We start from the raw sequence: 26,293 nt of genomic DNA, 5'->3' as shown, positions 1-26,293 counted from the left end.
CCCATTGCACTGGGCTGCATTAGCCCCTTTGGGAGGCACAGAGAGCCACAGGAAAGTAGGGTTGAGGCAGTTGGCTCAGGCATGGAGAAGTCCAATGGAGATGTGTGCTGATTTAAGGGAAGTGTTAGATGAAAATGTACTTCCTTTTATTATAAGAGAGATATTTTTAAATGCATATAAATAAACATTTTTTAATTTGCTTAAATGTTCAGATTTTATCTTTGTAGAGCATGTGTTTTGTTATACCAGGCAGTGGTGACTGTGAAAAATGAGGTTCCAGACTGCTACCCATCTGGTGTGATTCAGAGAAAGTGGTTCCGATGGGATTGCCCTCCTAAGCCACCCCATCCTAGGCCCCTGTGCTCCCCGGATCTACATGCCCCTGGTTGTGCACCTCATCCACCCCAAGCCAGGCTGGTCTCCTCAGAGCTTCACAGTCCTCCTGCCTCCCTTTCTCCCCATCACAACCTGTTACACACACATACATGCACGCATGCACACATGCACACACACAAACACACACTCTCTCTCTCAGCTGCTGGAGACCTCCTCTCTCAGAACACTCCATTCCCAGCCCTGAGTCCTTCCCTGGAGTTGAGCTGTGGCCACACCAATCTCTTGGCAACCAATGGTGGGACTGGATCCTCCACAGACTAAGATTCTCAGCATGGGGTTAGGAATCTATGGGCTCACTGAGACTGTGTGCAATACATAGTGTTGATGTGCCCAATTCTGATTTTCTAGAGGCCGTGATCGGGCTGTGAGCCTTAGAGGGCCAGGCCAGGCCAAATCTGATTTGTTTTCTGGATACCGGTTCTCCAGCACTAGCAGAGGGCCTGCCACCCAGCAGAGGGAGAGCATAAAATTACTATACGTAAAATAGCATCAGCCATTCCTGGGAGGAGAGATGGGATACCTCTTAGCCCTGGGGTAGTGGTATGGTCTGATGGGATCTAAGGGGTCTCTTTCCTGAGCCATTACAACACGGCAACCTCTGGTGGAACACTTTGGGTGCCTGGGAACTCACAAGGCAAAAGGCAGCCCATTATACTTCATGGAAGTTGTCTTAAGATAAGCTTCCTTTTTCATGGAGCTCAAACACCAGTTGACAGTTGATCGTCAGCCTAATCTAAGGGCCCCATCCAACCTCCTGACATCCCATGTGGGCAACTGCTACAGCTCACCCAGCCTGCCAGGCCTGACCACTGACTTCCTGCCAGGCAGAGTTCTTACTGAGGCTGGGGACAGGCTGGTCCTGCCTCAGATCTTCACAGTCACTATCTGTCCTCAACATTGGGGGACGGGAGTGGCTAGAACATCGGTCAGGCCTGCTAGCATCTCACACTAGGATGCAACAGCTCTGTGAACAGGTGGCTAAAACACAAGCACTTACTGTGCTGGGCCCTGTGCTCAAAGTCTAAGATCAGCTAGGGCATTTTACGTCCATTTGACAAATGAGGAGGCTGAGGTTCAGAGTAGGTAAGTAACCTTCTTGAAGTCTCACAGCTTGTAAGTAGTCATGTTGGAACCCAGGCCATCAGAAGTGGGGTGTTGCTTATAACAAATACTTGAAAATGTAGACATGGCTTTGGAACTGGGTGTTGAGGAGAGGCTGAAAGAATTTGAAGGAGCAGTCTAGAAAAAGCCTAGCTGCCAGCGGGAGTTTAGAAGAAAACCAAGGAAAGTTTGGAATTTCTAAGTGACTGGTTAAATGGCAGTGAGCAGAATGCTGATAGAAACATGGACTGTAAATGACATACTGAGAAGATCTCAGATGTAAATGAGAAGGGACTTATAGGAAACTGGGGCAAAGATCACCCTTGCTATGAACTGGCAAGGAACTTGGCTGCATTCTGTTCATATCCAAAAGTTTTATGGAATGTGGAACTTCAAGGTGCTGACCCAGGGTATCTAGCAGAAGAAATTTCTAAATGGCAAAGCATTCGCGAAGCTGCATGGCTACTTGCAACAGCCTATGCTGAGTTATGGCAGAAAAGGCATGACATAAAGCCAGAAATTTATAATTCAAAAGAAAGCAGAGGGAAAAAAGTTGGAAAACTTTAAGCCTGGACATGTGGTAGAGAAGCAGAGAGTATTTTCAGGAGAAAAATGCAATGGTGCAGCCCAGCGACCCTTTGCTAAGATTAGTACAAAAGAACAGGATTATCAAGAGAAAGGGGGAAAGGCCCTGAAGGCATTGCAGAAGCCTCTGGGGCCAACCCTTCCATCACTGGTCTAGTGGCCTAGGAAGACAGACTGGCCTCAGGAAACAGGCCTGAGGCACCCTCCATGGGCTCACTGCCCAAGGCCACAGCAGAAAGCTGCTTCCTGCACACCCCATCTGCTTTGGCTGCTCCAGATGAGGCTAAATTGGCCCCAGGTGTGACTGGACCCACAGTTTTGGAAGATACAAGCCAGAAGCATTGGCAGCATCCATGTGGTGTTAAATCTGCAAGGCCGCAAAATGTCAGAGTGATGGAAACTTGGAAGCCTCCACCCCAATTTCAAAGGATGTATGGAAAAGCCTGGGGGCCTAGGAAGAGATCTGTTGCAGGGGCAGATTCACCACATAGAGTCTTTGCTAGAATGATGCTAAAAGGAAATGTGGGATAAGAGTTGCAGCAGAGAAACCCCATCAGCACCATGCCTAGCACCATGACAGAGGGACCACCATGGAGAATCCAGAACTGTGGAGCTACCAACCTGCAATGCCAGCCTGGGAGAGCTGAAGCATGTCCTCAGACCAGGAAAGCCATAGAAGTGGAGCTGGCTGAAGACTTGGGGACCCAACCCCCATACCAGTCTGAGGAGAATGCCAGACATGGAGTCAAGGTACGTGATTCACCAGCTTTGATATTTAATACCTGCCCTGCTGGGTTTTCAGACTTGCTTAAGGTCTGTTACCCCTTTCTTTTGGCCTATTTCTCCCTTTTTGAATGGGAATATGTACTCTATGCTTGTCCCACCATTATATCTTGGCAGTAGATAATTTGTTTTTATTTCACAGATGGGACTTTGAACTTTGGACTTTTGAGTTGAAACAAATTAGGACTTAGGGGATGGAATGGAATGAATTTACCTGTGAGAAAGACATAAATTTTGGGGGTCGGGGCAGAATGATATGGATTGACTTGTGTCCCCCAGGTTTTATGATCAGAGGGTGGGAAATCCTATTACGGTAATTGAAAGGTGGGGCCTTGAAGAGGTGATTAAGTTGATGGTTTAATGGTGGTCATGGGCATGGTTCTGGGGGCTTTAAAAGGGGAGCATGTGAGTCTCTCTCTCTCTCTCTGCTCCACTATTTTTTGTCATTTGAGAACCCTGCATTGCTGTAAAGCCACCACAAAAGAAGACCTTCTCGAGATATGTTCCCTGGACTTTGGACTTCCCAGCTTCCAAAACTGTAAGCAATAAATTTTGTTATCTTACAAATTACCCAATTCCAGGTATTTTGTTATAAGCAACAGAAATGGACTAATACACCATCTGACAACAAAACCTGCTGCTAAACACTGAGTCACAGAGAAGGTGTGGCCCTCCAGCCCAAGCATCCCCACACTCCAGAGTGTGTGGAGTTCAGTGGGATGTTGGTAGGTGCTAATAGGGGCCTCCTGGGCAGCAAAATATGGGGAATGCTGTAGTAAAGAAAATTCAAGGGGTTTCTTTACAGTGGGGCTTGTCAGAGCCTTTGATGTACTAATGCACCACTGTGACTCTCCCAGAGGAATAGAATCTGCAGGATTTCCCAAACTTACTTGACCAGAGCAATTTCTATTTGGTAGACAAGCTCTTCAGCTTTACAGATGGGGAAATGGAGGCCCAGAGAAAGGAAGCAGTTACCCCAGGGTCACATGGCTAACGTTTTTGAAGATCAGAAAACTATAGTCAGTTGGTACAAGCCACCTTCCCACCAACTCCTCTCCCTCTGCTCTTGGAACTCCGTCCCTTCCTCTGGTACCACCTGGTTCCCATTCCTTAGTTGTCCACTATTACTGATGAAGCCACGGTGTCACCCAGGCCACTGGTAGGAGGAGAAAGGCAGAGCCTGCAGCTCTTCAGGGGCTTGTGCCAGGATGGGATCCACCTTGTGCACTGTTATCATGTGCCCCAGGAGCAAAGGGCAATGGCAGGCAGGCTGCACACACTTTTTATGGCCTGGCCACCTCCCAGAACAGTAAACACAAGGGCAGGCAGCTGGCACCAGAGCCCTCTGGGGAGACAAGGCCCCAAGCAGCAGACTCCTGCCCACCTCTGGAAGGGAGCTTAAGAGGAATGCCTTCTCCCAGGAGTTTTAAAAAATTATACTTTAAGTTCATATTGCTCATATTCTTTTTTTAACCATTCCTCCCTTCTTGGCCTGACCAGTGCCCCACTAGTCCTTTAGGTCTCGGTTCAAACATTACCTTCTCCAGGAAGCCTTTCAGACTTTCTGGGATGAGCTAGGAGCCCATTCTGCATTCCCTGGATGCTCTGGCTCTCTTGATGCCCAGAGCATAGCTGATGGGCCCTGATCCTGTTATATCAGCTACATCTGTATATGTGGCAGTCTTCCCCATTGGCCTGGGAACTTCTGGGGGGCAAGGACTGTGTGCTTCTGGGCCCAGCCATGCTTGGCACATGGAGCTGCACAATGAATGTCATCTGTTCAAAGAAAAACCTGAACTGAAAGTATTAGAAAAGTTCAAAAGACTGATATATTGAGTCTGATGATTTCATTTGCAAAATGAACTCAAATTTTTACATAGTCTCACGAACTAACTCTAACAATGTCCTGTTTTGATCATTCAAATGCAATTTAAAGGTGACCTTGATGTAGGACTACAAAAATGGGAAGGGAATACACGATTGTTGGTGAAGGGTGAGGATGATTTATACTTGGTAAAAACTTTTTTCTTTAATTTTGTGTATAATGATTTTTATACATTTTTAAAAAAAGAAAAAAATTTATTCTTGACACTGCACCTAAGAGATTCTACCCTATATACAACACCTGCCCAGCTGTGAGCTCTGCTTGGTCCAGAGAAAATCCTCTGAGTGTTCTCTGGGGCCTGAGCACTGATAGACAGCCTGGTGGGGTGGCAGAAAGCCGGCAGGGTGAACTCTGCCCCCTTCTCCCCTCCAGGGGCCTCCTTCTCTATCTGGAGGCCTCACCAAGAATGCTAGTGACGGGATATGATTCTGCAGCCCAGAGGGGCAGTCATGGCTTTGTGCCCAGCATCTGGCTGGGGAGGGTTCAAGCATGTTACAGTGAGGGCAGGTGGAGGTGGGGCTGCGGGAAGAGGTATGACCCTCAGGTCATGGTCTGCAACTCTTCCATCTTCTCTCAGCTCCATCCCTTTCTCCAGGGTCAGTCTGGCCCTGTAGCAGCCTCTTAGTCCATCCCACCTCTTGAGCCTATGAAGGAAGAGGTGGGACATGGGACCTTGTCTAGCTGCTCACCCAGCCCTCGGAGCTTGAAATGCCCCCAGGAGAGTGAGACCTCCCACCCTGGACACCTTGACCCCCTGAGGCCTAGAATATAAGGGCTGGCAGAAATTCTCATCCAACAGGCTTGCTGCACAGATGGGCCAAGGGGATGCAGGGGGTGAGTGGGTGACTTGTCCACAGTGACCCAGAAGGTCAGTGTGGGGCTATGACTCGGACCAGGCCTCCTGGGCCCCACAGGAGCCACACTCCCAGCACCTGAGGCCCTAGGTCCCCTAGCCTACAAGTCTGGGCAGGGTCTATGGCATAAACTCTTCCTTGACAGGCATGGGGGAGGAGGCACCCAGCAGGCTGGCGTTGCTGGGGCACAGGCTCCCCAGGGGTGGTCCGGCTGGGGTGGGGGTGACATCGTGGGCTGGCGGCGGTGGCTGTGGGGGCTGCTGCTGCTGCTTCTTCTTGTTCACTTTGCGCTCCTTTGCCCGCCGGTTTTGGAACCAGATCTTCACCTGTTGGATTGGAGAGCAGAGATGGGGCAGACGGTGGGGAGAGACAGTGACAGCCAGAGGGAAAGAGGGAGGACAGTTGAGCTCCTATTTCTCGATGTGCTGTTTGTGGCCTCCCTCCTGCTCCAGTCACCCAGACTTCATGGACCCTAAACACTTTGTCCCCCTCTAGAACTTGCTCCCCTACCCTGACACCCTTCTCTGTAACCTTCCTCCTCCCCATCTTCCAAGGGCATGCTTTAACACCCTCCTCCAGGAAGTGTTCCCTGTACTCCCTGTGACTGCTTCTTCCTCTAGATTTAAATGGCACTTAGACCTCCTACAGCAACTGATCATAGCCTGCTGTCACCTATAGCTAATCAGATCCCCTCATCCCCCTATTTGGGTGGCAAGAATATTGTGTGTCACTGGAGGGAGTTGGCAGCAGCTTAGTTTCTGCTGTGCTGTGTGACCATGGCCTGGAGACTGAACCTCTCTGTGTTCCCTCTATGGAGTTCCATAATCTGCCCAGCAACCTAGAGGCCAGATTCCCCACACTGCTCCCATGGCTGAGGTGGGGAGACCCACACACCTGCCGTTCAGTGAGCCCCAGATTGGCGGCCAGCTCTGATTTCCGCCGGATGGTGATATAACGGCTGTAATGGAACTCCTTCTCTAGCTCCAGGCGCTGGTGGTCAGTGTATACCACACGGTACTTGTCCTTGGTCCGGGTCTTACCTGAGAAGCAGAAGGGGCCAGGAGGGAAGGTGAGTGGAGAGTGGGAGGCTGCAAAAGGTCCAGGCAGGGTCCCCAGGAGGAAGAGCAACCCAGGCTCTCTGCAGGAGGACCCTGAGGTGAGGAGGGACATACAGCCCTGCGGTAACAATCATTCCCCAAGCTCAGGCTTGCAGGCTCACAACCTCGGAGGTAAGTGAGGAGGCACTGAGGCTCAGAGAGGGGAACCAACCTGCTCAGGGTTATGCAGCAAGCTGCTGATGGAGCTGGGGCTTCAAACTGCTTCTCCTGACCCAGAACCCCACTCTGATCACCAACTCCCCCAGCTTTAAACCAGCAGTTCCCAGATGCAGTTGCATAACAAACATTTTTGGGGAGCTTATGAAAAACAGCTTCCAGGGCATCCCTGACCAGCTAATCAGAAAGCCGGGGGTGGAATCTAAATTTTTAACAAATTCCCTAGGTGGTTCTGATTCTGAGGTCGTCAGCTCAGGGTCTGAATACCAGTGACATGGAGGGGATACCTGGCAGGCAAGAGTACTGAGAAGTCAGCTGCTCCTTCCTCCTGTGCATGAGAAGAGAGCAGGGAAGAGCCACTTCAGGTAGAGGTGGAAGCAGAAAGATTCAGGAAGTACCCTGGGCATGGGCTCCCCAGATCCTGCTGAATGCCTGGGGCTGACCCCAAAGTCAGACAGGAAGGACTGGGCTGCTGGCAGACCCAAGACCTTCCAGGTACCTCAAAAAGCCCTGAGCTGGGGATACACCAGGGGTCGGGGCTGCCCAAGCCATCACATTCCTTCTTGTGCCCAACTCAGCTCTTCCCACATACGATGGCACTTCAAAAAGTTCATGGAAAAATAGAATTAAGAGACAATACGAATTTTTCCATGAACTCTTTGAAGTACCCTTGTGCACTTACTGAGTGCTGAGCTCCTGCTCTGAGCCAAGCACTAGGGGTACAACAGTCAGCAAAATTCAAAAAAAAAAAAAAAAAAATCCCTGCCCTTGTGAAGCTTAGGTACTAGGGGAGGGAGACAGGCAAAAAGAAAATAAATATGGAAAATACTTGATATGCTAATTGAAAAGTATTTCAGAGGAAAAGAAAGCAAGGAAAGAGGACTGAGAATTCAGGGAGGGTGTGGGTTATGATTTTAAATGGGGCAGCCCATGGAGGCCTTGGAGTTTCAGCAAAGATCTAAGGGAAGTGAGGGGAAGAGTACTACAGATATCTGGGGAAGAAGGTTCCAGGCAGACAGAACGGCAAGTGCACAGGCCCTGAGGTGGGAGCAGGTCTGCTGTTTGATGCATCTGATGCGTTTGAGGCACAGTGAGGAAGCTGGGGGAGTGCTGGGCTACAGTGAGCATGAGGGCGGGGGCTGGGGGGTAGGACAGGAGGCAAGGGGTTGGACCCTGGGTTTCACTCTGTCTGGGATGGGAGCCATTGCAGGGTTCTGAGCAGAGGAGACACGAGGTCTGAATATTGCTCTGGCTGCTGTGTGGAGAACAGATTGGCAAGAGGAAGGGGGAGCTAAGGAGACCTGCAATAACCAAGAGAGAGGAGGCGGTGGCTTGGCTTCCATATGGGGCTCAGCCTGGGGCCAGGAGCTGGATCCCAGGACCATCTGGGGTTATTGTCAGGTCTCTCTAGGTCTGTCTGGAGAGAATATTAAGAGTCATGCTTGGCCTGGGCTGGTGTGGGGCTTGGCTAAACACCAGTTCCCTTTGTAAGGAGCTGAGCATGTGGCAATAAATAGGAGGCACACGCAAGCCTACATGCATCCCACCAGGACACGACAGGTCTTGGAATAATGACCAACCCCCTCCCACCTCACAACAGCCCACCCTTCACCTCTCTGCAGCCCCGGCCCTGACTGTCCCTCAGCACCCCTGCGTTCACTACCTCCCCCTCAGGCCCCTGCCCCTCCAGCGAGCCCACGCAGCTTGGCAGGACAGCCACTGGTCTCCCCATGAGCCAAATGGTTTTGTGAAAACGGGAGACAGCAGATGTTCCTGGGCAGCTTCTCTCTGGGTTTCCTGCCAGAACAGCGGGACCGCACCGGATGCTTTTACATCGCCTGACCTTAGTCCGCTGCCCGATGTAGCACGGGACAGCCTCGGCCATCGGCCAGGCCTGGCCCCGGAAAATAGCCAAGGGAGTGGCTGCTGAGGCCTTGGCTCCAGATGGGGCCCCTCCTTGGCCTAGAAAATTCAACAGCATCTCAAAAACAGTTCTGCCTCATGCCACCACCATCAGAACCCAGCATGGCTCTGCATCCACAGTCCCACAGGGCTCAGCAGGCTAAAGCCAGAAGGGGTCATTCATGGGAGTTTGGTCTCCTCCCACATTACAGATGAAGACACCAAGGTTTACGATGGTTATGTGGCAGCAAGAGGTCCAAATAAGAGATCTGGTGCATCCTTCTAGTCCAAACTCCCTGTGTAGTCAGGGTCACTGGAAGCCCCGACAGGCAGGGACCTGCCCAAGGCCGTGTCTCCTAGTCCAGAGCTCTTGCTGCCCCCTCCCCCCATGCACAACTCTCACTCCCCCCATGTTCAGGGCCCACTAAGCCCACCATGGAGCCCCCAAACACTGGTGACAGCAGCTTAAACAGCAGACCACCCCTGCATCTCTGAGAAAACCCCAGCCTCTAAGAGTCCTGGCCTGGGGCTGGGATGGGAAGGCCCATGGGCTGGGGGCCTTCAAGGCACTCAGAGGACACATGGGAAGCCCTAGGAGGAAGATGGACCTGAGGCAGGGATGAGGCTCCTGCCCATCCAGACCTCAGCCTTTCCCTCAGGCACCCAGCTCTCACTCCCGCCCTTCCTGAGTAAGCAGGAATCCATTACAGCCATTTCACAGGTGGCGGGACTAGGGCTCAGAAAGGAGCACATGCTGAGGGCCGTCCTGCCTGCTGGTGTTATGAACCAGGATTCAGGTGTCCTGACCTCCAGCCTGGCTCTTCCCAAAGTGGGGGTGAGGGTGGGACTAAACAAAGATAGGGATTTAGCTGCACAATTACTCCTCTCTGCCCTGTGTCCTGGCGAGGCTGCTGTGAAGACCTGGCCCTCAGGCCTTGGCACCCTTCTCAGGGCTCTGGAGGGGGGCTGGTGGGCTGAAGAACCCATTGGCCAATTTCTATCTGGTGGAGCTGCTTGAAGCACACGATTTTATTGCTAAGAAAACAGCTCTGCCAAAGAACAAAATGTTTGCTATCACACCGCGTGGCCCAGAAATGAGAGAATCCCACGCGCTGTCCAGGGAGTGAGAACTGAAGCATCCTCCTCAGAGCCCCACTTGGTGATATCCAGCCTCATCAAACATGCCCTTACCCTTTGACCCATGAATCCCCCTTCCAGGAGTCAATCCCACTTCCAGGAGTTGATCCCACAGAGAACTTCCCAAGGCTGGATCTGTTTATAATTGCACGAGACTAAAAACAATGTACATGTCTACAAGTAGGGAACTGGCTAACGAAGAGAGTACATCCATGGAGAGGAGCAGTCATTAAAAAGAAATTATAGTGCTGGCCGGTTAGTTTGCTTGATTAGAATGTGGTGCTGGTAACACCAGATCCCCATACTGGCCAGCCGCTACAAAAAAAAAAAAAAAGAAAGAAAGAAAGAAAGAAATTATAAAATTCTATATGTACCAACATGTAGCAATTTCTAAGATATGTGGGGAAAAAGCAGCAAGGCATAGAATTGTGTAAATAGTATATCACTGTAGGGAGACACATTCATACATGTTTGTGCACCCATATAGTTCTTTCTGAAAGAATACACAAGAAACCAATAATAGGGGCTGCCTCTGGAGAGGGGAACTGGAGACTGGAAAGCCACAAGTAGGAGGGAGACCTTAGGGTGTTTAAATTTTTACCACCTATGGATGCGAATTTGTGTTTTTAGTGATGGTCAGGAGCCCTGGGTTCCAGTCCCAGCTCTGGGCCAGAACTACTGACTGTGCCAAGCCATCCTTCCCCCTTCTCTGAGCACCCGTGCCACCTCTGGAGCCCAGGAAGGAGGGGGCAGGGAGGTGCGTGAGAGCGGCGGGGCAGGGAGAGGGCCTGGGATGAATGATTTACTGGCCCCTGGGACACTGGGGTTAAGGGGGAAGTCCAGGCTTCTATAACAGGTGTCTGATGAGGGGCCAATCATTCCTAGCCACCTAATGACTAACACTCTGGGCCAGATGCCATCATGAGTTGTGGGGAGGAAGGGTGGAGAGCCCGCCCCCAGCTCTTCAGGGGTGAGCACAGGAGGGAAGAGCCTCAGATAACTCACCAAATGAGAAGCTTTATCTCTGCTCTCACTTTAGGATGCACAAAATGGTGCATCTATGTGCTCAGGCTGCCATGAGAGGTAGCAAACTCCCCATACCCTAAAGCATGCCAGTAGAGGGCCTGGGAAGCTACAGACTCATGGTTCCAAATGCCTGACCAGCAGCCTGAGAACTGCCTGGAGAGCTTTTTCAAAGCACAGATTCTGGCCCCAGAAATTAAAATTTGGTGGGACTGAAATGGGGCTCAGGGATTTGGTGCTTGAATAGCTCTCCAGGTGACTCTGACATGTGGTTGTTTGGACAAGCAGACCTCTGGGTTGGGTAGTACAGCTTCTCACTGAATGGGTGACCTAGGACAGTCTCCTCACCTCTCTGAACTTCATTTTCTGTATCTGTAAAATGGGGATAATTATAATTTTAATAATAGCCAATATGTCCATGTGTCAGGCATTTTGTATGCATCTCTCAACAACCAATGGGGTTGCACAACTGTTATCCCTATTTTACAGATGAGAAAACTGAGGCTCAGAGACATCCACACACAAAGCAGGTAGGATTCAAAACCAGGTCTCTCTGGCCTCAGAAATAGCACTAGAACCTATCACATGGTCAAAGGTCTCCTGTAGTTATCTCCAACCCTGAGGGGCACAGGGGATCACTTGGCACGGGTGGACGATACCTAGCACCATACCTGGCATGTAGCAGGTGCACAGGAAAGGGAAGATCTTACTCATTTCCAATAGCGGTGGGATGATCATTCTGGCAGGAATGCCCAGAAATGGGTCTGTGCAATTGGCAGTACGTTGGATGAGACCATTTATTTATGAGGTCCCTTCCATCTTGGAAACATGAAGCTTCCAATGTTTGTTGATTCTCTGATTGTGTTTGTTATTGTTGCTGAAAGAACTCTAAGACTGATTTCCCAGTCTGAGAGTCTAGACGCTGGGTCTGCCCCGCTGGAGGATGGGGGCAGGAGCCATGGTGGCCTGCAGTGGGACCTCCCCATCCAGCCTGGGCCAGGCGAGGATACACTGCTGCAGGATGGGGTGAGTGGCTCCAAGAAAATCAAATGGCCTCTGGGTCGGCACTTCCTTTGCCCTCTTCCTGCTGGGTTTGCAGCTCTGGGGGATGAACAGCTCTGGCCCTCAGGCCCTGGACCACAAATCCAGCCCTGAACCTTCTATGACCCGTGACCCCTCCTGCGTGTTCCAGCCCCAACTGGCTACATCAAAATCCCACCTCCCCAACACACACACGCACACATGCATTCACGCACACATATACAGGGGCTTGTTAAAAATACATATTCCCAGGCTCCACCCAGGTCTACTGCATCCCTATCTCCTTGCTTTCTTTAACAAACCCCCTGGGGATTCTGAACCACCAGCTGGAGTCAGTAGATCCTGGTCCCAGTTCTGTGCCAACTGTGTGGCCTTGAATAAACCCCACCTTCTCTCTGGGCCTCAGTTTCTCCTGTGTATCAGAAGAGGGCTGGGGTGTCAGCTCTGAGGGCCGTCTAGACTCTGAAGTTCCATGCAGCTCTGAGGCCTCCTTTAAGGACCAGCACTCTCTGCTGCCACAGACAACACCCACAGGGAGCGCATGCCCCGCACATCCTTCAGCCAAGTTCCTCTCAGGCCCACGTGGGTGGACTGGGAGTAGACGGGGAGCCCACCCATGTCTGTGGTCCCAGTCTTGGGATGACAAAGTGAAGAGCATGTGATTTTTGGTGAAAGGGGGCTCAGGGAAGGGGGGAACAGGGTGGCCATAGAATCCTACTGCAGAGTTCTCCTTTTTCCCAAACAAGGAAACAAGTGCAGAGAGGTTGTCAGGTCACTTGCTGTGGATAGTTGCAGATCCATTGTGTGAAGGGAAGGGTGGGAAAGACAGAGGGGTTCAGGAGGACCCATATCCTCACCCCAGATAACACATGTAAAAAGGCTGCAGAGGTGACAGGTGGTGCTTGTGGTGAGGGGCCTAATCTTAGCAGCTTTACACCCACTGAGGTTTGGGAAAGCCACGTATAAGGGGTGAGTTTCCAGACCTCACCTGGAGGCAGAGACCTGCACTGCTATGCAGCCTGGCCAGCCTTAGTAGCAGGACTTGATAAATGACTGAACTTCTCTGGGCTTTCCTTCCCCCTGCCTGGGGAATAGAATGGATGCGAAAGCAGTCTGTAAAGAGCAAAGAGCTATGGAGGCAAAACGGAGAACAGAGCTATTAGCAGAAATGGATGTTAGAGGGATCCCTTGGGAGAGGGAGGAATGTCACCTGATGGGGAGCCACAGGGCAAAGAACTCTGGCCTGGGAGTAGGTAGATTGTCCAGGCCACCAGCTGGACATGTGATCTCCAATTTGGGCCTGTTTTCGCATCTGTACCACCAGGGAGGTAGGACCTCCTCTGTGGCAGCCCTGACCTCACCAGTTCCAAGATGGACAGATGCCCTGCCTGGGACTGTGCAGTTTTCTGCCCAGCCCATCACAGGGTCCTTGTGCTGGCTGATTTGGCAGTCCCGGGATGCTATATCATGGTTCCTCACTCAAGCCCTGGAGCAGGGATGACGCTGGAATGGCAGTGGAGGTGGGGGGAAGATGGCTAGGCCAGACACTTGGAGGAGCCCTGCAGCCTTAGCCAAGCTTCTCCTCCTCACTGTTGCCTCCTTTCCAGCTTCAGTTCTCAGCCATCATTGTACCCGACTCCTCCCAGGCCACCTGTGAATCATCTGCTGTCCTATCTTCTTCATCAAGGCCCACAATCTGCCCTGGTTTGGGGAGGCAGGAAAGAGGGAGGGACTTGAGAGTCAGATAGACTTGATGGTTTCTAACCCAGCCTGGCCACATGCCAGTGGTGTGTCCCCGGGCAAGTCACTGGGCCTCTTTAAATCCCAATTTATTTATCTGTAAATGAAGATGTGAATGCTTCCTTTATATGGTAGTTATGAAGACCAAATGTGATCACCTATTTAACAAAGTAATTATTAGTAAAAGCTGGCTGTGATGACAATGATGATGATGATACTGCATAGACAAAGGAGCCAAAAAGAGGCAGGAGAGATTCCTCAATGGGAGAACAGGCAGCCCATCCAGAATGGACTGCCATTCTAGGAACTCTTGAGAGGGATTCTCCTGAGCAGTTCAACGACCACTAGCCACATGTGGTTACTAAAATGGAGATTAATTCAATAAAAGGTGAAATTCCATTTCTTAGTTGCACTAGCCACATTTCCAAGTGCTCGATAGTCACATGCGGCTGCTAGTGGCTAGCCTACTGGACTGCACAGATATAGGGCATTGCCATCATGGCAGAAAGTTCTATCAAACAACATTGCTAGATCAAATGCTAACCAAGGGTCACACTGCAGAGCACACCCACCCAGACTGTGTTTGTACTGTCTGCAAAGCAGCCTGTTCCTGCATGCACCACGCATTTATGTTCTTCCTAAGTTTTTCCACAGGGGCATCAAAAATAAAGGGCACCCTCAGCCCAGGACAGCCCTTCTAAGACTTGCAAACAGAAGTTCCATCCCTCCAAGTCCTCTCCCGGGCTGAACAACTTGAGGCCTCCTGAGCTGTTCCTGGTGGAGTTTCTAGCCACTGCCCCACCTGGCCATCTTCCTCTAGTCTGGAGGTGAAGTCCCAGTGAATACTCTGCAGGCGTGGATTTTGAAGCCTCATATTCAGAGCAGAGGTGCAGGGAGAGGCTCTTGATTCCTTTTCTACCCCTAGCTGGCTGTTTGATCTTGGTAAATACCCTCCCCTCAAACCTTGGGTCCTTGAATACTTGGTGACGGGAGGGACCATGCTGTTTTGCTCACCCAGTGCCTACCACATACCTAACACACAGCGAGTACTGAATGAATCCTTATCGAACATATAAAGTACCTGCTACTTCCCCATCTTCCTTATCTCAGCAAACAGCACTCCCATCCCCAGCCAACAGTCCAAAGCCTAGGTGACATCTCTGAGTCCTGACTCCCCTGCTGCCCACATCTAATCCATCAGCTGGTTGGCTCAATCTCCAAAGCACATCCTTCTGTCCATCCCCACTGCTCCCACAGCCTTTGTCCACACTGCTAATCTAATGGAGGGATGTGCTGATCTGGGATCAGAAATCCTGCATTTGAAAAATGTTGAGGGTGCAATAGATACTAACTCATATTATTATTACTATGATGGATGCTCAGTACTTATTTAGCAAATAGTTCCTCTTTCATGAGGGGGGCAGATGAAAAACAACAGGCTAATTACAAATTGTGATTAGCAGAATGAAGGAGAGCAGCAAGGAGCTAAGAACTAGACTAAGAAGGAGGTGGGGCAGGAGAAACTTACTTGACTTAGTTAGGCGAGGCCTCTTGGAGGAGGTGACCTTTAAGCCAAGACCTGAACGTTGAAAAGGACGCTTCCACATCATGAATGGGGAAGAATATTCCAGAAAGGGAGAAGAGCATGTGCAAAGGCCCTCGGGCAGGGAGGGTAGAATGAAGGGCAGTGAGTGCCAGCTCCCTGAGGGTGGGTCCTGCCTGCTCTGTTCAGGCCATAATCTTCAAGGCTAGAAACATGTTTGGCACAGAAGAGACACTCAGAGGATATTACTGCCTGAATGAATGAATGAGTGAGAGAGACACAAGATGAGACTGGAGAGGCCAGCAGAGCCTCCAGCAGAGGCATTTGAATTTAATTTCAAAAGCAATGGGAAGTCATTGGAGATTTTGAGCTTACAGTGGCAACCTTAGCTTTCACTAATACCCGCTCCTTCTCTCTGTTGTTACAAGGGGGTCTATGTGGGCTACAAGCTTGAGGGGTGAGGTTGGCATGGGGAGGGTTTAGCATGTTAACATGGTGATGAACCTGACTCTAGATGTAGATGTTGTTTCCAAATCACAGGAGCTCCAAGACAGAAACCTGAGAGACCAGCCCATTAAGATAACTTCCTACTGACAAGCCAGTTCCTGCTGCTCACAAAGCCATTTTGGACTTTCAGAATGATTCCCTAAGCTCTAAGCAGCAATATCTGCCAAAGCGGGGAGGGGGAGAAACACCCAACCAAAAAAAGCCTTCTGCCACCTTCTAACTGGGTCATTCCCCTTCCCAGCTACATCTGAGAGATGAGGTGTCAAATGTAGCTTCTGCCGTGAAAACCAGTTTTAAACAGCCTGGCCCCTGCTGTGCCCTGCCCCCTGCCCCCAGCCTCTTCTAGCTCATCCCCTGATTTGCCCCCGTTTTTCCCACCTAGGCTGGATGCACATCAGGGAGGGGGTCTTGGGTTCTGGTTCCCAAGTGTGTTGCTTTATTTGGCAGATGCTTGTTGGGCTGTAGACTCTGGGTCTGACACTGTGCTGCCACATCCTAGCTGTGAGCTTGGACAGGCCACCTTACTCTCTCTGAGCCTCATTAGCTGTAACTGTAAAATGAATCTAATAATAGATCCTTACACCTCTCAAGGTAAGGTGCATGATAAGAACTTGGCCAATGCCACAGTTATTAGCTTTATCATGAGCTCCTACTATGTGCAAGGCAGAGTGAGGATGGGATTGATTAGGACTGGTCCTTGAGGGGATTACAGATGGAAGATAGCAGGAATAAAACAAGACAATAAAAGTAGAGGGGCAATGGTAATTGTTGTTAAAACAAGGGCCCAATACAGTGCTTGGAGGGGAGGGAAGCAAGAAGGGCTTCCTGGAGGAGGTAGCCTTGGAGAAGGAGCAGCATTTGAACTAGTGAAGATGCAGAAGAGGAAAGGGAGGGCAGGTTGAGGGACCAGGATGGAAAGGCAGGGAGTGTGAGGTATGTGCTTGCATGCATCTGCCAAGGACTGGCAGAGGTGAGCACCTACTGTGTGCCAGGTGCAGGGCTGTGCTTTGCAGGCACCATCGCTTCAAGGTGCAATCCTATTAGTATCTTAACTTTACCATGAAAGAAACCCAGGCTCAGAGAAATGATTCAAGTTAACTTGCCTGAGGCTATACAGCTTCTAACAGAAATGCAATCCCAGATCTGAAACTCTCAAGCCCTGGCTCTTTAACTGTGGAGAGAGTAGCTTCAATAGAGGGTTGGGGCCACTTCTCAAGGGGGCTCTGAATGCCATAGAAATGGGGACAGATTTTATAGCAATAAAATGGCAATTCAATGGCAGTGGGGAGCCATGGAATGCTCTTGAGCAGGAGATGTGCCTTAAGAAGGTAAATCTGTCAGTGGTTTAGAAGACAGCTGGGGCAACAGAGAGAGGCTGAAGGTGAAGGCCAGGTTGGTGGCTGCGGCAATGGGCCAAGGGAGAGGGCCTGGAATGTGGAAGGGGAGAGGAGTGATCATCCCCTTCATGGGCCTCAGTTTCCCCACCTGAAAGATGAAGGGGCTGGGCCAAACCCTGCTGCAATAATCTCATCACCTGAGTGAACATCTCCCTAGTCCTCAGCCACCCCAATGAGCCATTAACCTGTGAAGCGCTGTTTATTCACAAGGAATTGCAGGCTGATACTTCCACAGAAGGATGATTTATAACCCTCTTAATGAAGGTGCTGATATTTATAGATGCAAAGAGAGAAGACAAAAAAAAAGAACCCTTTATAGTCATTTCCTATCCTGGCCTCAGTCAAGTGATACTAATTACTCCGAACTGATGAATATTTTGTTCATGGATTGAAGCCCAGCAGCCTCTTCCTTATCTTTCCCACGTCTACCACCTCCTCCTTAGAAAAAAGCCAGAGTCTCAGTCCCAGCCTTAGCTACTCCAATTCCCCAAGTGAGTCAGGAATACTGTCCAAGCAGGGAGAGGGGTCAGCCAGATTTCCACCACTGCTCTGAACTGCTTGGCAGGACAGTCATGGGTCCCAACCCCAGGGCTGGGACCTCAGAAATCTGTGTCAAAGTCAAGATCTCACCCATGTCCTGTTCTCCCAGAGATGTCTCTGTCCCTCACACTTGCCCTGCTTGTTTATTCAAAAAAATGTATTGAGCACCTACTAAATGTCATGCTCCGAGCTGGGTGCCTGGGATGCAGTGGTGGGTCAAACAGACACAACTCTGGACCGCATGGTCACATATAAGTGAGTAATTTGGAACTGGGGTTAATGCTTTGAAGTGAACACAGCAAGATTACCAATGGGTATAGCAGGGAGTCTACTTTTGGAAAGCATGGAGGGCCTCTCTGAGGAGGTGATCATCAAGCTGAGACCTGAAGGGTGAGAAGGAGCCAGGCTTGCAAAAAATGAGGGGAAAGAGCTCTCCTAGAAGAGGGAACGGCATATGCACAAGACCTGAAGTAAGGGCTTGCTGGCCAAAGGGAGACCTGGAGTGAGCTTGGGGAGGCAGGCAGGGGCCAGGTGCTGATGCTGTACACACGTGTAGACCCTAGGAAGGAGAGCGGAGTTCATCCTAAATATGATGGGAAGCCATAGGAAAATTTTAAACAAACTCATTGGATATCTATCCCAGCTCAGCCTCCAGTTGTGTGAAACTGGAACAATCCTTAGTCTCCGGGCCTCAGTTTTCATCTATATGTCTGGTCTCTAACTGTCTAGTTCAGACATTCCAGAATAGCAAAAGCTCAGAAGTAGGGGGAAAGAAGGGGCTGGCCAAGAAGGGTGGCAGTCTGAAGACTTGGTGGCCAGCCAGCATCACTAGGGGTTAGGAGGGGGGGTGGCATGCACTGACCATCTCTCAACTGTCCTGGACAACAGCATTAAATGGAAGTCACACCTGGAAACACTGTGCCTTCTTTGCCCAGGTAAAACTGAGGCCAAAGAGGGAAGAAGCTTGTCCTCTCAGGGAGAGTCTGCAACCCCATCCCAATTCTGTCTCCCCTTCTGGAGCAATGGTGAGAGTCAGATGCCCTGAGAAGACAGGCAGCAGCTTCCAACTTTGAGAAGGCCAAGTCTCCCACATTTCAGCAGAATGGGTCTAACCTGCTTACTGGGGCAGCCCCTTTCCTGGAGGCTCAAGGACCCCTAAACCTCCCTTGGCCTTTTCCTCTACTCTCTGACAGCAAAGGGGGAACTGCTTTCGCCTTTGGGTGGAGCCACTCATGTGCCTGCAGACAACAGTTTACAAATGACTTTTGTGACTAGAGGTTGAGCTGGGTTCGGCTGCTCTTGTGCCCAGAAGGACTAGGGGATTTGTCTGATATCACACAGCCTGGAAGTTTCCCCAGGCTCCCACCAGCCCTTTGACTCCCACTGGCCCGCTCCTTCCTCCTCACACAGTGATGGCCTCTCTCCAAGTACCCGCCCATGGGGAACCTCCCCATCCACCTCCAAAGTCACCTGATCACCAGGAAGCAGAAAGTGGAATGGAGGAGCAGGAAAGGCGGGCTTCCTTATCCAGAGCCTCCCAGACCCACAACTGCTGGATCCTGAGGGCCAATGTCCCCAGATACCTCCTCTCATACCATCTAATGCAGGGTTCTTAACCCAGGATTTCTGGATAAAGCTTCTGCATAAAGGGGCCCCGAGCATCCCTGAAATTGTCTGCCCAATGACACAACATTTTTTTCTAGGGAGAAGATTTGTTCTTTCCATCAGATTTTTCAAAGGAGTTCTTTTGTAACTCAAGCAAGGGTACAAACACTGCACAACCTCCCTTCCCTCTCATTTCGCAGATGATAAAACTGAGACCCAGAAAAGATGACTGATCTGAGAGAAGCTGTGTGTGGAGGCTTAGAGCACAGGCTTGGTGGTTAGTCCCCCTGGGTTCAAATCCCATTCTCACCAGTTACTGGGTATATGGCCTTGGACAAGTATTTTACATCTCTCTGACACAGTTTCTTCATCTTAAAAACGGGGGTGATAATAGTACCTACTGTAATGTTATAAGAGTTAAATGAGTTAATACATGCAAGGTCTTAGTTCAGTGCCTGGTGCATTAGAAGGTGTTCCATAACGTAAGCTGGTATTATTTAATCAAGGTCACTGAAGTGAGTGGCAGAGCCTTGTCCCCTTCATCTTCCTGGGGGCAGACAGCAGGACCTGTGTTCCTGGGACTTCCAAGAAGGGGGTACAATCACAACCAGAACCTACAGCTATTGGTCAAGCCCTCCCCAGCATCTGCCCTGGGGGCAAGTGGGGTGTGTGTGAGGAGACTGGGTGAAGAGAGAAAGGAGATGGGAGTAGTCCCAGGCTTACTCCCAGCTGGGGGAAGGGGAGGAGGGCCTGGACATCAAAGGGTGGGCAGGCCAGCTTCCCGCCCCCAAGGCCAGGTGGCCTTTGTCAGAACAGGCCAGACACAGTCGGACAATGGGCTGCCGTGTTCACTTTCCGGCCAACAGGAGTCACTACAGAGCCAAGGCACAGCCTGTTCCATGACAAAGGGGGACCCATAAAGGAGGTCAGGCCGCCCCTCATTAAAGCTGGGCCTTTGTCCTGCCCCCTCCCCTGCCTTTGAAGAGGGTGGATCAGAGAGGCCTGCCTGGGGGCAGGAGGTTCACAGGCGGAGGGGCCAAACAGTAGCCACCTTCCCAACTGCTCCTGCTTCCCCTCCCCCAGGGTCAAGAGTTCAGGGAGGGCCCTGGGGAGGGAAGGTAGGACCTCCTGCCCCAATCTAACGAACGAGGGCCCTTTTCCAGTCCAACACATAGGATCCACCAATATGTCACTGTAAGATGGGAGACTCAGACCTGGACGGAAAAGCGACCTGTTCACGTTCACATTGTCAGTGGATCGCCCCTTCTGGGGCAGGTCTGCCGCCTCTGCATGGGGCTGGGATAGGAGTGGAAGAAACGGATGAAGACCACCGGGGCCAGTGTTGCTAAAAGAGTCCTGGGATACCAGTCTGGGGACCTGCGTTCTAGCTGCGGCCTTGCCATGCAACGACAGGCGCATTTCCTCACTTCACCGGGGTCTCAGTTTCCCTATTTATACAGAAGAGGGTTAAGTTGTGCTTCTTAAGGCTCCGGCAGGCTGAGATTCAGGAGGGGGAAGCTGAGAGAACAGCACCCCAGGGTGAGAGTGGTTAGGCGGGCCACACTCCCGGGACCCCAAGCAGGGCCAGGGCAGAGTTCCGACAGGGGGCGGCTTGGGCCGCCCCCGAGCACCTGCGGGTACCAAGGGAACCGTGCGGAGGCGCGGGGCGAGGGAGGGGTCCTTACCGCTGCCACCGCCGCCTCCGGCCGCCACGCTGCGCCGCATCCACTCGTAGGGCGTCCGCCTCTGCGCTCCGGGCGAGGACGGTGCGCCCAGGCCAACGAGGGGCTGAGCCAGTAGGCCCGGGCCGGGCCCAGGGGGCGCGGGCACCGGGCTAAAGTCCGGAGGGGGCCCGAACGCCAGCGGGGCTGGGCTGGCGGCGGGGGCCGCGGGGCCCGGGCCATAGGCGGCGGCCCAGTCGTCCTTGTGCTCCGGGAAGGGCGCGCCCCAGGCCGCAGGGGGCGCGGGGGCCGGCTCCACGTGAGAGTAGCTGGTGAAGTCGGGGTACTGTGGGGGCGCAGGGGCCGGGGCCGGGGGGCCGTAGGCTTGCGGGCCCAGGCCGAGACTGGCGGGCCTGGCGGGGCCGGGGTACGTGGGGGAATCCTTGTCCAGCACATAGCCCACGTACATGGTGGCTGCGGGGCTCCCCGCGCATGCTGGGCCCTGGAGCCGCCGCTGCCGGCCGCCCCGACGACGAACGACTGCTCACCTGAACCCGCCGGCCCTGCCGCCGCGCCCGCCCCACCCAGGCCTTTTATAGCTCGGGGCCGCCCGCGGCCCCAGCCGAGGCGGGTTTGCATTTCAAAGCGGGGGGAAGCCTCCAGGCCGCGAATCAAAGGGGGAAACCCGTCGGGGGCGGGGGGTTCAAAAGGAGACAAATTGCCGCCCCAAGCAGGAGGTGGACTGGCCAGGGCCTGGAGGGGGTGGGGGCGCGGAGGGCGCGTCCCGGGCGAGGGCCGAGGCACCACTACGGGTGGGATCGCCTGCGAGGCGGGCGGCCTTGCGGCCCGAACACCTCGTCCTTCCCGTGTCCGCGTGGGCAGCCGCGCGACCCCATTTTACAGGCGAAGAAACGGGTCCCGAAGGGAGGGGGGACCCCAGGCCAGCGTCCCAGAGCCACACCGGGCCTGTGGCGCACTCCGCAGTGACCAGCTGGAGGTGAGAGGGCAACGCTGACTTCAAACAGGGTTCCCGTCTGTAAGGTAGCTGGTCTTTAATCTTTTTGGGGGAGGAGGGGTCACGACCCCTCTAGTCTCGGATGAAAGCTGTGGATGTTTCCCCCGGGAAAATGCACATATGCACATACATGAGTCTGCATGCAATTGGGGAGTTCGCCTGAGTTGGCTCTCTAGAGAAAGTTCTCAAAGGCGTGGGGTAGGAGGGTCTTCTGAGGACATTCTGGGAAACTTCACAAATTCTCTTCAAGACCTCCTACCCTCTTTTTGTTATTATTATTGAGAAGTTTCAAGCATACACAAAAGTAGAATGGTGTAATAAGCCGCTATACACCCATCACCCAGCTTCAACAACTATCAAGACTTTGTCACTCTTATTTCATCTACTCCCCCCTTTTTTCCTGAAGTATTTTAAAACAAATTCCAGACAACCTGTCATTTTACCCCTACATACTTCAGCATGCATCTCTAAAACACATGGACATCTTCTTACATAATATGCCATTATCACGTGTAACAAAATTAACACAAATTCCTGGGTATTACCTAACATGTATTCATATTCCAAGTACTCCTGAATTGATTCAAAAATGTCTTTTTAGCAGTTGGTTCCTGTGAATCAGGATCCAAAAGCCCTGATTCATTTATTACAGCTGGGGCCCCCTTGGCATTTTAAATGCATCTTGAATGCCCCCCCCAACCCCATTAAGGACTGGCAGACTTTTCACAGCTTCCCAAGCACGGGGGTAAACAGTTGAAGGGGCATCAGTGAACTGGGGGGCGGGCAAGGCTGAGGGATTTGGGGAAAGATTAATGAAGGACAGGGGTCTGGATCAGGAAGCCTGGGGGAGATGGGTTCCCTCCCCACAGGGGGTTCAGAGCCAAGGAGCTGTGCAGAAGCTCCCTATGGGATTTAATCCTTACACATGTCCTAGGGGCCTCCTCAATGTGCAGCAACATGTGGCACCCAGAAGGGGGCAGAATGAAGGTCTTACCTGTTCAACCTGTCTCTCTCTCGGTCACCTCACTGGCTGGGCCAGTCAGCGTCATCTCAGGGCTAGGCAGATGTGTCAGGATCAGGACATGATTTGCAGGGCCCAGTGTAAAATGAAAATGCAAGGTCCCTTGTGCAAAATGATTGGGAGTTTTAAGATGGTGACAGCAGAGCATTAAACCCAGCCCTTCTAACACTGGGCCCTGTGTGACTGCACAAGTGACCTGCCCATGGAGCTGGCCCTGGTCAGAATCTGGCTCTTATACTGCAATAGAGCAGGGGACTCAGTAAGTCCAGGGCTCCCCTTCCTGCTCAACGAATTTTTTCCATTACGCAGATGGAACCATTGTGGCTGGAAAGGAAAGCGTGTCCAAGTTTATGCAGCACAATGAGGGCTGTACACATGTGCTCGGATGAACTTGGGACACAGGTGAGCACCTGGCTGCCTCAGCAGGGAAGGCCCACTCTCCCAGGTCAGGAAGTGGACACATTGGTGAAATTTTCCTCAAAGTCATCTGGATCTCTGGGCTCCACTTAGGATTCAGCCTTTCAAGGGGTCAGTGAGAAACTGAGAAGTACAGAGGAGGCAGGAGAGGCCCAAGAGGACTAGATTTCACTCTCTGAGCTGAACTAACTGGGACTGCTCAGACTGGAGGGGGAAGAGACCTGGAGTGGGGTCTGAGTTTGGAAAGGGGGACAGGACAGACCTGGGACCTGAGAGAGAAATCTGCGGGCACAGATTTCAACCTACCCATACCTAATCAAGTGTTCTCCAAAGGCCATTTGTCATGAAATGGGCTGTCATGAGAGGGAGTTCACTATCACAGAGGGTATGTAAGGGACTGCTGAAAGCCCCCAGTTAAAGCTGTGGAAAAGATGCCGATCCTGGGGGAAGTGGGTGAGGTTGGTGCCCTTTAGGTGCTCTCTAATTCCAAGTGCGTGCTAAATCAGACCTAGATGCTAGGCTTAAATGTTGGGAACAGGTATAGGAATTCATTTCTTTATATATTCATTCTTTTGACAAATACTGTATATATTAATACACCTCCTTTGTGCTGACCCTGCATTAATTAGGTACTGGGTGAAGCCCTGCCCTCGGGGTGCTTACAGTGGGGGGATGGGAGGTGGGCAGGTATGAATCAATCACAAATAAAGGTAAAATTACAGTTTGGTAAGAGCCAGGAATAGGGAGATTTGACCCAGAGGGAGGAGTCAGGGAAGACTTGCAGGAGGAAGTGACCTGTGGGTCAAAGCCCTGGGAGTGGGGAAAGGCATTGTGGGAAAATGTCAGTATGAGCAGAGGCCCTGGGGCCTGAGGTGCATTCTCCTAGAACTGAAAGTCCAGTCTGGAGTGGTGGGGGGCAAAGATGAGGCTGGTGAGGAGCAGACGAAGGCCTGGTGGCACAGGCCTGTTAAAGAAGTTATTATCTAGGGTTTAGAGTGGCAGAGGAGGGTGGCGGAAAGACAGCTGTGCTGGTGTGTGGAGGATGAGCCAGAGCAGAGGTGTGGAGCCCCAGAGCACCAAGGAAGCTGGACAGGAGTCCAGGAAGGACGGGATGTGGCAGCCAGGACTCGGGATGTGGCTGAGAGATGGGAGACAAGGTGGCAGGGGAATTCCCAAGCAAAGCAAGGACTGTTTTACCGATCAGGGAGAGGGCAGAGCCAATGAGCCCTGAGGCCTGGGATCCACTCCGCTGCTCCATGGTTCTCTCAGTACTGTGACCTCCCAGGGAGCATGTAGCTCCCACTCTGGAGACACATCATGGGGAGGGCGTCCACCATTCCTGCGGGTTTCTCCGCTTGGGCCTGACTCCTAGCTCAGTGCCCTATCACCGCATCTCTCTGTGATTTGGCCCTGCACTTTGTGTTAGAGTAACAAGAATAATAGCATTGCTATTTATTGAGCATTTACTAAGTGCCACACATCATGCCAAGCCTTCTGCATTTATTATCGTAGTTCATCCTCACAAAAGCCCAGTGAGGTGGGGTTGATTGTTATCCCCATTTTGCAGATGAGGAAACTGGAGCTCAGAGAGGTGGTCACCTGCCTAAGGCCACACAGCAAGTCAATGACCTATACAGAAGTTTTTCTTTCCTCTACAGCTGGGCCTGCCTGCAAGGATAATGAAGATAGTGAGCCTGTGTGTGCCTCCCAGCCCCCCAACTTGTTAGCTGAGATTTTGCCTAAACAAATAGGTAGTTCCTCTTTCTCCTCTGGCTTCTTCATGCAAAAGAGCCTCTGCTCTCCCCTCGCTCTCACGCTTAGGTGGACCTCCCAGAGTCCTGAGTCATCCCTCATGTGGAACCCCCAGCTTTCCCAACCCGAGGACACTGTAATCTTGTTTAAAAGACCCAGGCCAGGGGCCAGCCCGTGGCTCAATTGGGAGAGTACAGTGCTGATAACACCAAGGCCACGGGTTCAGATCCTATATAGGGATGGCTGGTTAGCTCATTGGCTGAGCGTGGTGCTAACAACACCAGGTCAAGGGTTAAGATCCCCTTACCGGTCATCTTTTAAAAAAAAAAAATAAATAAGTAAATAAAAGCCCCAGGCCAGGAGTCTGAAATTGCAGGTCCTCCTCCACCTTGACCTCTGACTTGACATGTGTGGCCTTGAGCCCCTGGGCCTCAGTCTCCCCATGTGCCCACTGGGGACTTGTTGCTGCAGGTGGCAGTCCAGCCATGGCGCTATGCTTGGAGAAGCCCCCTGTCTTCTCTGTCCTGTTGCAGCCTCTTCCTCTCTGACAGCCCCTTATCTCTGGGAGTGGTTGTTTATTGGACCCCTCCTTCCTCTGGCTCCCCAGGTGGGCCCCTCTTTCCCTGGAAGCCCTCTCTTCAGGCTGCTCTCACACCCGACCAGGGCCTCCAGGGGTGGGGCACAGAGATGATGGTCTCATAAAGATCTTAGTGATAACTTGGTTTTTAAATCAGGTTTATGGCCCTGGAAGAGAAAAGGTTCTGGGCTCAGCTTTCTGTTGGAAATGGTTTGCTTTAAGGAAGCTGGTGGGCACCAGGGCCAGCATTATGCCCACTGTGCCTCCACCTCTAGCCTCTTGAAGCTCTCTCTAGACTGTAGTTCATGGGCTTTTGACTGGGGGCCAGTCCCAGACAAGCCAAAACCTCACTGTGTGACCTTGGGCAAGTTAACCCCCCTCTCTGAATTCCTGCTTCCATCTCAGAAGCAGGGATGGTAATTCCTGCTCTGCTCACCTCCAGGAGGCAGATGCAAGGCCCACCAATAGGTGGTGGGGCTTCTGTGAGGCATCTTTGCCTTCAAGACCCCTCCCCAGTCCCAACACCTTTCCTCTTCT

At 51.8% G+C, this 26,293-nt stretch overlaps 1 protein-coding gene across 1 annotated transcript; it reads right to left on the bottom strand.

The window, feature by feature from the left end:
• Positions 1-5,723: 5,723 nt before the first annotated feature.
• On the bottom strand, positions 5,724-21,443 carry CDX1 (caudal type homeobox 1). Its single transcript, XM_063088259.1, has 3 exons — positions 20,999-21,443; positions 6,499-6,644; positions 5,724-5,930 (listed from the first exon to the last, which is right to left on the bottom strand). Exons 1-3 carry the CDS (start codon positions 21,441-21,443, stop codon positions 5,724-5,726), a joined length of 798 nt encoding a protein of 265 aa, XP_062944329.1.
• Positions 21,444-26,293: the final 4,850 nt, after the last annotated feature.

Source organism: Cynocephalus volans, chromosome 2 (assembly GCF_027409185.1).
Source record: "Cynocephalus volans isolate mCynVol1 chromosome 2, mCynVol1.pri, whole genome shotgun sequence".
Classification (NCBI taxonomy): domain Eukaryota; kingdom Metazoa; phylum Chordata; class Mammalia; order Dermoptera; family Cynocephalidae; genus Cynocephalus; species Cynocephalus volans.
This window is presented reverse-complemented; position numbering and strand designations above follow the sequence as displayed.

Bases quoted from the DNA above. Each gene is read 5' to 3' on its own strand.
- CDX1 (XM_063088259.1), bottom strand. From the start codon at position 21,443: ATGTACGTGGGCTATGTGCTGGACAAGGATTCCCCCACGTACCCCGGC. The intron at 6,645-20,998 runs GTAAGGACCCCT...TCTGCTTCTCAG, and splicing joins CGGAGGCGGCGGTGGCAGCG to GTAAGACCCGGACCAAGGAC. The intron at 5,931-6,498 runs GTGTGTGGGTCT...CCAATCCAACAG, and splicing joins TGGGGCTCACTGAACGGCAG to GTGAAGATCTGGTTCCAAAA.